Consider the following 12,391-nt stretch of genomic DNA (forward strand, 5'->3'; position numbering starts at 1 on the left):
TTCCCGGGACAACTGAAGCACAAGCACTGGTTCAAAGATGCATCCCGTCTGTGTCCACCCTACCTTTGACAGAGGTGTTGGGTGGCGGTCCCTCGATGCGCAGGTTCCACGGCGGATCTCCCTGGTTGGCGAAGTCCCGCATCTTCAGGTAGCTGATGGTGAGCCGGATGATGGAGGCCTTGTCCAGCTGGCTGGTGATGGCGCCTGGCAGCGGCAGCATCTTGGCTAGCTCATAAAATTCAAAGTTCTCCTTTCCCCGCCGCGATCGTGCCGCATCCCGCGACTTCTCCTTCCTCAGAGCTTGCAGCCTGGATGGAGAGAAGAGGACGTAAGAAACAGGATTAAGAAAACCAGGATGTGTAGAAAGGGATTCACAGTAGACGTGAGACAAAACTTCACAGTGGAGAAAAAACAAATCAAAGAAAAACCATAATGCACCAGAAACTCCAAGCCATAAATAAAGTGCCTGACTGTACTTAAATTGTACTTGGACGTTAAAATAACCAAACAAAATAACGCCAAGAGAGAAACATACACAATAAATTCTAGCAATAGTTAAACTTAGAGGTATTTAAGTGATTTACAGCTTGAGGAATCACAAGAGAGAAATTTTAAAAAGCTCAAATTAAATGCAGCAAGATAATCTTTCAATCGCTGGTGTGGTTTAAGCAAACAGAACTTTGGAATCTGCTCCAAATCAAAACTCGTCCATCATTGATGCTTCCATGTAGACTGCTCAGAGATCCACTGAACTCACATCGTAAGCACACACAACAATCGCCACACAAACTAAAAGTCCTGTGTTCAAGCACAGAAATAGTGTCATCAAAATATACCTGAAAGTAAAAGTATAGTCATTATGTAGAATGGCTTTTAAGTTACTGGATTATAACTACTGATGTATTATTGTCTACGTCACGTTAATGATGCAGCTGATAAAGGTGGGGCTCATTTTAACTGCCTTGCAGTTTATGTTGTTTTGACGATTATATGTTTTTAGTCTAACAGTTACAATTTGAAGTACTTCACATCCTGCTGAGCAGCTTGCAAATGATCATTATACTGTACTTTATTAGTCTGATACTGAAAAGTAACAAAAGTTATCAGATAAATGTATTGAAGTAAAAGTTGACGTCAAAGTAGGAAGTAGAAGAAAATGTCCTGAAGTACTTCAGTAAATGTACTTGGTTACTTTCCGCCATGTGGGAAAACCTCAGGTGAACTTCAGAAACCTCTGGAAGCTCCACAACAGCTACACCACTAAACAGACTGGGTGGTGTTTCATGATTTGCGCTCTGGTCCAGACTTTTGGACGGTGCTGCAGTGTATAAAACTGACTTAACCATTTCTACATGTAGCACTTTTCTTGTGCTTTATGTTTATCAGCCTTCTCCTGGCTCTGGCTCTGGCAGACGACAGTTTCTAGATGGCATCACCCTCGGCGATCGCTCAGGGAAACTGCACCAACACCCCCTTTCCTCACTCCTTCACAGAACTTTTTCATAACCGGTCTCTCCCTTCCTTTATTCCACGACTTCCTCTTTTCCTCCATCAGTTTCCACTCTATTACTTCATATCAAAGAGCTGCTCTGTTTATGTTCTCTCTCTCTTTCAACCTTCAACAACAACAGTGAACACCACACTTTCCCGCGGCCTCTCATCATTGTCGGACGCCGTTATGAATTAACTCCGCAATAAATCAGCTGGTAAAAACCTCTGTGGGCTTCCTGCTGGCCACGCGTGCGCGCGCACACACACACACACACACACAAAGACAGGTGATTAATTTTTGCTTGAGAAAGAAAATGCTGGAGAAGAAGTGTTAGAGGAATAAAAAGGGGGAGGGGGGGTGGAAAGAAAAGGAGAAGGATGAGATGGAGGGATAGCGGACAAACACTTTAGAGGAGGAGGAGTTGTTTCAGGCTAGAGATGAATAATGGCTGTCATCTGGCTAAGAACATCATGTTCATGCTGTTTGGCATTTATTTATCAGGGAGAACAAACAATAAATGAAGAGGAGAGGAATTTCTGTGGTCAAAGTGTCCTTAGCCAAAGTCTCTTTAAAGGCACGACCTATATATATCTTCCACACAGGAACCAGAAACCACTAGTTTGGGTTATCTTTCCTTGCCGTTCTTGGTATTCAGAGAATAACCACATAACTTCATCAGAACACAATCTACTTTGTTGTTGTCTATCTGGTCACGTGCAACTGAACAATACAAATGGCTGGTGAGAACGACATATTAATTATGTTCAGGGACAAAAACAATGTGGTTACATTTAGGGAAATATCAGTTTATGTTATCACAGTTAGAGAACCTCAAGATCAACATTACTATATTAAAAATACAGTTAATTATCGGTTTGAAATTTTGTTGAATGTGAGTTTATTCTTTGCTCCTGTCAGAATTACAATGGCCGCTAACAGAGCCTAACCATGGGCTCATGATAACCTGCTTGCACAGACAGGGAGGACAGTCTCAGCCTATCCCACCTAACAAGACTGAAAAAATGACAATGACACATTCAAGGTCAAGTACTGATATTTCACTGATCCTCAGTGCTCAGTGCTGTCTGGTAAAAATGACTTTTCTATACAACTAATCTGCCACAGCGGATACACTTTCTAGGAAAGGGACAGTAATCATGGCTGGACTGTGTTCAGGTGCAAAGTATATTTATTTGAATGAATGCAACAACATGCACACATGTAGACCCATGCTGGACTCAGGACTTTAGACAACAAAACACTTTGGTTCAGTTCAGGGAAAGATGGTTTTGGTTAAACAAAGAACCACGCTGTGTCTAAAGTCACTGTGAGTCTGTATTAAACCAGACCAGCATCTTTCCCTGACCTGAACCAAGTGCAGTAAGAGTCGGATGATGCACCGCGAGAGCAAATAGTTTGGCAGAAAACAAATACAGTACACTGTCTGGAAACATTTTAACACTCACTATCAATGTATTTGCAACTTGGCAAACATGTAAATTGATGTTATATCCTCAGAAATTAATAGCAAGTGTTATCTGCTCCCTTCTGTTGTGACCCTTCCATCAAAACCTATTTGCAGTTACAGGTCTGTTGTATAGAAACATCACTACTAGAAGACATGGTTGCAGTGCTACATGCACATTTTGGCAAGCACTAAGGAAGTATTGAGTTTCAATACTCACCATTTAGATTTATAGTGGGGTAGCTAAGGCAACATTTGTGTGTGTTTTCACTATGTTCACTGTATTTGCTCCCACAGATTTATGTGTGTGTGTAAGAAGCCTGCAGTGATGGCTGCTGGAGAGTGAGGAGCAGCCAGGAAGATGGAATTTATTTGTTACGCAAACCTGGAAAGCATTATGTTGATGGGCAACAAATATGTCTTTATGTCTGTCTGCTGTGTGTGTGTGTGTGTGTGTGAGAGAGAGAAAGAGAGAGAGAGAGAGAGAGTGGACAAGTAGGTTTGTTTGACCTTGACTCAGAGAGACATATTTATCATGTACCGGCTGAGTAGGTAAATGCAACACTCAGTGTGGTTTCTCTGTGAGTGTGTGTGTGTGTGTGTGTCGGTGTTTGGGTCTTATAAACATGAAATGAAACCATGTCGTAAAGTTCAGCCGGGTGACTTGATGGTGTTTTAAAGAGCTTGTCACACCAGTCGAGGTGTGTGTGTGAGAGAGAGAAAGAGAGTGTGTGATGTCGTAAAGTTCATCGAGGTGGGTCGATGGCTTTTTAAAGAGCTTGTCAGCTGAAAGTAAGAGATATGTGTGTTTCTCTGTGTGTGTGACTATTTTAAGAGCGTGTAGGCAGAGAGCATGCTGGGAAGGTCGAGGTTTAACTTCCAGGTCAAGTGAGGCTCAAACTGACCATCAGTCATGTGACGGGATGAACAGATTTACAGTCTGAGCTCCTCACAGACTGAAATATCTGATTTATAAAAAAGTTAAAGTTCCTCCATCTTTCCTTTCAGCCCAGAGGGTCTAGTAAAACTCAAAACAAACTGACACCAGCTGCCGCTCCTAACTGCTCTTTATCCCTCCTATCCCTCCTGTTTCCTAGCAACAACGTAAACTATGAATGCTGGTTGGGACAAACTGCAGCATCCAGGCTGAAGCTAGGGTTAGCTGGCTAACAGTAACTGTGTCAGTCCAGTAGAACACTGATGTTACACAAAGCTCCAGTTCCTCCCAAATTAAAATCCTATTAATTAAACCCAAAGGTAAAATCCTGACCATGCTAGGTGGCTAATGCTACCAAAACAAACAGGTTAGCTTTAGATGCTAACATGTCCAGAAGGAAGAAGGCCACATCTGGATCCAGTCTGAGTCCTCTGGCTGCTTTTAACCCTCTCCATGTCAAACAGCCAAACCCATGTTAACCCTGGTTGTTGCTCTTTCTTTGTCCCACTGTCTCTGTGCTAAAGACGCCACCGCTTCACTCTGGTAGCCGCTGGTTCAGACTTTTAGCTGCCCAGAGCTCCTCCATGGCTGTTTGACATGACTACTGGCTGGAAAAACCCTTCCTCTAACCTTGGCTAGGCGGCAGGTGGGGCTGATTTACAGACCGTACTTTGACAACACAGGGTGGAGAAGCTGGAATAACAACAGGAGGCTGTAGGCAGCAGAGGGTCATGGAGGGGAGGTGTAGCTGAGAGACACCGCGTCCTATCCCACTGTCACTGGGCTTGTCAGACACCGTGGGGAACCTTAATGCACCTTTAAGTAATAAAACCCTAACACATGGTGTGGCCTGCCCATGACGGCACCACATTTGCAGGTTTACAGCCTGCCATGCTACTGATAGCATCAAAGTTGCTTTGTAAACAGATGAACAGGAACCAACACATTTGGATTCAGTCAGGCGGCCCATCATACAAACTAGCTCACTAGAGAGGCCTAACCAGGCCAAAAGTCTAGGTTTCAAAAACTCTACCTTATATAATAGTGGATGATATAGTCAGAAAAGGAACCTGACCGATTCACTAAATAAAATCTACACAGAGGACTTCGGTAGATCGTGTTTTACTGCTTTTACTGCTTACTTACTTTGGTCTTGAAGCTCAGTGTGTAGTCATAATCCTCAGAGAAAACCAAGTTTACACTCCCTGCCTCATTTTGTTTGAACCAAAGTCAATTTCTGTTCAGTTTACATTCTGCACGTCTCAGCTTAATTTTTCTGTTCTGTCCAGATATCTGTTTACATGATCAGCTCATTCATCCACAGAGGCCAAAGTGAGAGAACTAATATTTAAAAAAATTTTTTTTTTAAATCCATGCAGGAACACCTCTGATGAGATAAAGAGAAACATGGCAGACAATATGGAGAGAGAGATGAAGGCAGGAGATAAAACTCAGAGGATGCTGCACGGTGGCCGATGGGGAAATCTGTGGAGGTCTGAGGTCCTGGCACACAACTTTACAATTTATGGAATATGAGGCCCTTAACAACTGATAGAAATCTCTCCTTTTACATAAACACACAGGCGGCTTAAATGTGAAGGCTGTAAAGATTTGAGTTTAAGATGCATGTTCAGATATAAAAGCTGTGTGTGTGTGTGTGTGTGTGTGTATGTGTATATACAGTGGGTACAGAAAGTATTCAGACCCCCTTAAATGTTTCACTCTGTTATATTGCAGCCATATGCTAAAATCATTTAAGTTCATTTTTTTCCTCATTAATGTACACACAGCACCCCATATTGACAGAAAAACACAGAATGTTTGACATTTTTGCAGATTTATTAAAAAAGAAAAACTGAAATATCACATGGTCATAAGTATTCAGACCCTTTGCTCAGTATTTAAGCTTAAATGATTTTAGCATGTGGCTGCAATATAACAAAGAGTGAAAAATTTAAGGGGGTCTGAATACTTTCCGTAACCACTGTGTGTATATATATATATATGTTTCTGAGAACGTGAGAATGGAAGGCATCCTGAGTGTGTGAGTGTAATGGGCAGCTGAAAAGAGAACGAGGATAATTGAATTCACTGAAGAAATTGCAGCAAAACCTGAAAAATAGGTATTTTTATTATTCTGCCCACCCATTTCTATCAGTGAGGCCGGATGAAATAATATCTCTTTGTATAACATTATCACCTTCATGAAAGACTGTTGGATTAGACTGACTCAGTCTGAGCTAGGTGTTCCTAATAAACTGACAACTGGGTGTATATTTTGGAGCATATTTCAAATACACATATGAAGAAGTGATGTACTGTTACTCATCAGCGTTACAGTGCGTTATAAACAAGTATAACATGTCCATATAGATTTAATAACAGATAAACAGAGGGACCTAACAAAGTGTTACACGTTTTAGGTTGGACGCGAGTCACGTGCTACAGTTTACACCAGGGTGATCTAATCCAAGTCATCATGAACAGCAAAGCACCAGCTGCAGCGTTCAGTAAAAACGTCTGGTTCCCCGTGGAAGTTAATGTGGAAGAGCTTCACACATTTTACCATCAATGCAAAGGTTGAGCTGCTGTTTTTATTCTGTGAATTACAACAAACCACCGTATTCTCCCTAACCAAATTGTATTTGGCTGCCTAAACACATGAAATCAAGATGTTCCATAATTATAGCGTGTTCGTGACTGTTTCCATGACAACGGAAATGTGGTTAGTTTGCAAATGTGATATACGTTGGAGGACCTGCTGCCTATTTGCCCATCAGTGCAGGAGCTCTGTGTCAGGAGGTGTCACCAGGAGACGGAACAAAGCACCTCAGTGGCGTTGGCAGTAGGAGGACTTCTTGGCTTGGTCGAGCTCTGTTCAGCAACTTTGAACGCACACCTGCTCCACCTACCACTAGTGTCCAGGCAGAGCCAGCACAGCGTGGCAATGAGGAAGTGCACGCAAAAGCTGTTATATACAATAATTTGATGTTTTTATTCTTTAAGATAAGGGAAAAGAAGAGGAGAAGGCATAGGAGGAAGAGACAGAGAGAAGAAAGATGAGAACTCTCCATCCTCCTCCTTTCTTATCCTGTCTTTCAATTCAGCCAATCAGGTGACCCGCAGCCGAGGTTCCACCCCGTCAACTCCGGGAGGACGAGACACACACACACACACCTACACATATACACTTAGACAAAAGGCCCTTCAGGAGCAGGGTAATTGCCTCCATGGCAATGGGAAAGGAAGGCAGAGAACAAGTGTCACTTTGGATTAAGCCCCGCCTGCCGACATCGCCATGGTGATGACACCGCCGCTTGCTCTGTGTGTGTGTGCGATCACTGATCAGGGGACTGGGTGCCAAAACCAATCTGTGTACTGAGTGAGCGGAGAAAAGAAGTGCAAAGTCAGAGAGAAGGAAAGGGGTGAACAGAAGGGAGGAGTGGAAGTGGAAGTGGAAGAGAGGGTGAAGGAGTGAAAGAGAAGAGAGAGTGAAAAGATGACAAAAGAGAAACAGAATGAAAGAATGAACCAAAAAAGAAGACAAAGTGAATCAAGACCACAAAAGGACTTAGAGAAGTGGACGTGCTGATCTGACAGAAACAGGAGCAAAGGGAGGAGCCTGACAGTTTAAGTACAGTTTTGAGGTATTTGTACCTTATTGAGTAAAACTTGGACTTCATTACATGGTAGAACATGGTAGAATCATCAGACCAGAAATCCACCAAGTGGTATTTAAAGTACTTCACAGTATTAGTACACACATAACATTAGCTCCACCTTTACCAGCTGCAACATTAAAGTGACGAGCACCATGATGCATCAGTCACTATGATCCAGTAGATTCACAGACATTAATGTTTCCAGTTTCTGACCAGTAGTTTTCACCATTACCATAATCCCCGACAGAGGTCCTCTAACCGTAAGTACTCGCTTTAACCCAAACCATGGTATTAACCACACATTTACTACAGCACCGACACATTAGCACAGCATCTGGGTTTTAATTTTTCAGGAGTGATTTTAACAGTTTGCCTTTCACGTGCGTTAATTCAGGATGGGCTGTACCAGAGGCCGTATGGTCATTTAGGCCGGAGGACATGTTGGCCTTTCTGTATGGTCAAAACAAGATGCCTGATTGTACTTGTTTTATTTCTGTCACAACACAATATCAGTCCAGACGTGTGAAGATGTGTGAAACACTACTCCAGAGATATATTAAAACAAGCTCAGGAGAGGTATTACCAATTTTCTGACAGCAGCCAAATGCTAAATATAATCAGAAAACTGCAAAACACATGAGCAAAATGCCAGTAATTGAAATGATCAGTCAACAGCCAGGGGCTAATCATGGTTCACAAATTCCTAAAACCAATCATCAAATAACGACAGCCGAATCGTAAAGTTACTCAAGAGTTCAGGGTTAAAATCCGGCTTATTCCACAGACTGTGCTCCATATTATTCAGGTTCTAGAGTCAACTCTGAGGACCAACTCAACATCTCTCTATCATCTCTAAGGGACTATTTCTTGAGCAGAACATAGATTCTGTGAAAACCGGATAATCCAAGCTCAACTTATTTTCCAGTGCTGTGAGTATCACAAGCTAGTTCCCCTTCTCCTCAACTGTACTGGAGTGGAAACAGAAGGACACAAAAATCTGCTAATCTGAATACAATATAAACAAGGCTATCTGCACAGAAGACCACCGCAGCAGGAAAGAGATTAAATATCTTTTGGATGTATGCTGGTTGAGCTAACCCTTTAAGTAGATATGAAAGAAATTAGAAACAACAGAGTGTGTGTACAAGTTTTACTCTAACTGTTGACACTGAAATATGAAAAGGAGGTGGAATATGAAGCAGTGTGATCCACCTCTACCAGGAAACACGGCTCTGCCTCCTGCAGCTAAACACACATACAGCATCACTGCAAAGCTAATCATCCTCCAACAGGACTGTAGCGATGGAGGGATCAGTATGAACTCCAGCAGAGAACTGAGGCCAAGTTCCATCATCCCACTGGGGATGGTAGCAGCAGCAGGAAAGAGAGAGAAAAGAGGAAAGAGGCGAGGGAAAGGGATGAACGGGACAAACTATGAAGAGGCAGAATTAACGGAGAGAGGTTTAAAATGTGGAAGGATAAACTGTAAGGGCGTGAGGGAGAGATGTAAAGTGGGAACAGAGAAGGGGTAAAATACTGGATACTTGCTTTTATCAAACAAACAGGAAGAAATAGTGTATTTGTTGGGGACTATTTTCAGCAGTGGAGGAATACACAATTGCTCTTTAGTGAGTAAACTGAGGTAAACGGGCACAGGGGGATGGGCTTGTTCACAAATGTTTGATACGTTGGGTTCTGCTTGTCTTGTCTTGAAATAGTATTAGCAAGCTAACATGAGGTTAGAGAGGAGCTTTGACTGGTTTGTTTGAGTGATTATCAAGACAAGGTGGAGACTGGGTGAAGGCAAGAAGCATCAGCAGACGTACAACTGTTATTTAAAATGTTTGATGGCTAGGGCAGACGTACAACTGTTATTTAAAATGTTTGATGGCTAGGACGGCATGTTACCAACAGACAGCACTTACTGTATGTGTATATTTATTTTGCTATATCCTTGTTTGGTTTTGCAGCTGCTCTGACACATTTCCACACCTAATCCAATTTAAAAGGTCTACATAAACACAGGATGATTTATGCGGTGGCTTTAGTTTGGAAAATAAAAATAAAAATTATCATATCTACAGTAAAACTTCGTGTGGCTCTAAAACCTGGAAGATAGTGTGAAAGTGTCCAGTTTAGTCAAACAAATATAATTTCCCTTCCATTTAAACCATGACATAATTTATTCATTGAATATTTATAATGTATTTTTTACCTTCCAGACATTTTGTCATCTAATTGCACAACAGCAGTTATCTTCCAAGAAAGGAAACTTTAATGCACAAATTCATTAATTAATTCAAACACCACACAATTAAGCAAAGCTCATATGTCTAATATGATAATGAACATTAAGGGGGATTCATGTGAATTTTATGGATAGGAGTTAAGCGTATTAATTACTAAAGATGAATAGGAAAACATGAATTAATAACAGCAAAATCTGACATGAATGAATGCAGGACTAAATTACAGGACGCCATGTTGTAAGTGATCAAACGTCAGCTGGCAACCATAAAAAAAATAGACCAACACTAAATGTGATAAATAATGTTTCAGTTTCATCTGCCAGTGTAGGAAAACCCAGGTTTCTTTACCAATGTTTTCACCATGGACCTCCTGTGGTGCTTCCACTGTAAATTTAAGGATATGCTTTTAATCTTATACTTGATACTTGTAAATCACTTTGAAATGAAACTGGCAGGAAAGTTTGAACCATCAAACACTGAACTTTTGTTGATCAAACAAATGTGAAGCTTCAAGTCCAGGTATGGTCACATCACAGTGGGGTCCTGCAAACATTTGCTTTCTCCTCCATTCACTTTAATTAACAACAAGCCCTCCCACGGGCAGCCTGTCCCTACCACCTTCGGGTCTGAAATGACCCACAGGAAACAGATCTCCACCAGCCCAAAAAACAACATATGCTACACCAAAAAGTGTCCGGACCTCCATCATCCAGGAAACAGACAGGTTACAATTGTGGAGGTGTCACGATTTTATTAGCCATAGCCAGCGGCACAGGGAGATGCAGCCCAGCGACAGAAGCCTGTGCAGAAGGTTAGCGGCTCCTTGTATACTTAACATTAGCAACATAAAATGTAATGGTGATGTAACATCAGCATGTGTTAACCACTGTGAGCTTGTAGGCTAATCACCAGGCATCAGCCGGCTTACATCACTTCAGCATTCCTACTGCCAGTGTGACTGCAGACATAAAAAGCCCTGGAAGCTACTCTATGTAGTTCTCAGGGGAGTATAGTCTCCAGAACGGTTTGGTCTGAAAATGCCCATTATGACACTACCAAACTCTAAACTGCAACTGTGACCAGATACTTTTTTACTTGCATCAAATCTGTGGCATCACAGCCTGAGTATGGACTGAGTTCACTGGACCAAACACTAACGTGACTGTGCTGTAAGAAGGAGGAAGGATGTGAGCGGTCACAGAGAAAATAAAGAAAAGAAACTAAAACAAAGACAACAGACTGACAGATAGAAAACTGAAGATCAGGGGGGGGGGGGGGGGGGGGGGGGGGGGATGATGAAAGAGGGATGCAAGAAGAGGGGAAGGAGGTGACAGCTGCAAAGGAGGATTTAATGATCCTCACCTCCTCCCATCCTCTCCCTATCCCTGTCTTTCACTCCATTTTCCCCTCTTTTCCCTTCCTTTTCTTTCCCCCTCAGTTCACTTCACCTCTCTTCTTTCATTCCTCCACCTCTATTTTGTCTCTCCATCCCTTCTTTCCTTTATAGTTCCTTTCCTTCCTGTCCTGTGTCCTCTTTTGTTCCTGTTCATTTTGTGTTGCCTGCTCTTGTCTTCTTCTTTCCTATATCCTTAACATTTTCATTTTTTCTCCTCCCTCTTTCCCCCATTCTCGTCTTCACTTGTCGCCTTATAGACCTCTCCTCCTGTCCCTTTTTCACTTCACTTCCCCTCCTCCCTGCTTTACTGCTCTGCTTCCCTCTTGTGCTTTTCCTTTAATTTCCTCTGTCTTCTGTTCTTACATCTCTCCCTCCTTCATCCTCCTTATTTACTTTCCTTTTCCTTCCTTTATTTCCTCCCCCCTCTAGTCCTCTTCCATCATATGTCCTTATTTCCTTACTTGTCTTTGCTTTGGTCCTGCCTTCTCCTTGTTCTTTGTCCATACTTCTTCTAGTCTTCCCTTTCCTCCTCCCCTCTTTTCCTGCTATTTGTCCTTCCTCTCCTACCTTCCTCCCCTCCCGTGTCCTGTCCTTCCCTCTGCTCCTCCTACTCATCTCTGTTCTTTCCTATATCCTCACATCCTTTCCTCCTTCTCCTCCTCCTCCTCCTCCCTGGGTTCACTGGTGTGGAACAGTTCAGTATTAGCTCTGAAATTAGCAGCAGTCCCTCGTTAAAGACTTGGCAGGAGCTCACACATACAGGAGGCAGTGTTAATGGTATCAAATCTGCTGCCACCTTGGAGACACAAAATTACTTGAGCCCTTCTTTTTCTTCATGTCTTGATCATTTCTTCTCTCTTCCTTTCACTGCAGTCCTTCCTCCTCTGTCTCTTTGTTCTCTCCCTCCATCTTTGTTTCTGTTTCCATCACCTCCTCCTCTCCCGTAACCTTCAAAAAAGAGACAACTTTCCTTCTCTCTTCTTCTCTGGCTGACAGCCAGCAGACAGCGAGTGAGTCTTCCTCCCCTGTCGACCTCCATCCTCCTCATCCTTTTGTCCCCGATTTCTTCCTTCTGTCCACACCTCCTTCTCTGCTTCCTTACTATTTTTGCTACCTTCTTTCCACCATTCCTTTTTGTAACTTCAGAGCCCCTCTCTTCTTTCCTCCCTTCCCTCCTTTTTAAATTTCTG

The 12,391-nt window shown here is 42.5% G+C and overlaps 1 protein-coding gene across 6 annotated transcripts in view; it reads right to left on the reverse strand.

Moving 5' to 3' along the window:
* Positions 1-12,391, reverse strand: part of npas3 (neuronal PAS domain protein 3) — a 276,234-nt gene that overhangs the window by 157,784 nt on the left and 106,059 nt on the right. For all 6 annotated transcript variants that reach the window (XM_020611538.1, XM_020611534.1, XM_020611535.1 and 3 more), the window contains one exon: positions 64-308. In XM_020611538.1, the coding sequence (XP_020467194.1) occupies positions 64-308 (245 nt within the window). The remainder of the gene's footprint in view (positions 1-63; positions 309-12,391) is intronic.

This window comes from Monopterus albus, unplaced genomic scaffold (assembly GCF_001952655.1).
Source record: "Monopterus albus unplaced genomic scaffold, M_albus_1.0 scaffold115.1, whole genome shotgun sequence".
In the NCBI taxonomy this organism is placed as follows: Eukaryota; Metazoa; Chordata; class Actinopteri; order Synbranchiformes; family Synbranchidae; genus Monopterus; species Monopterus albus.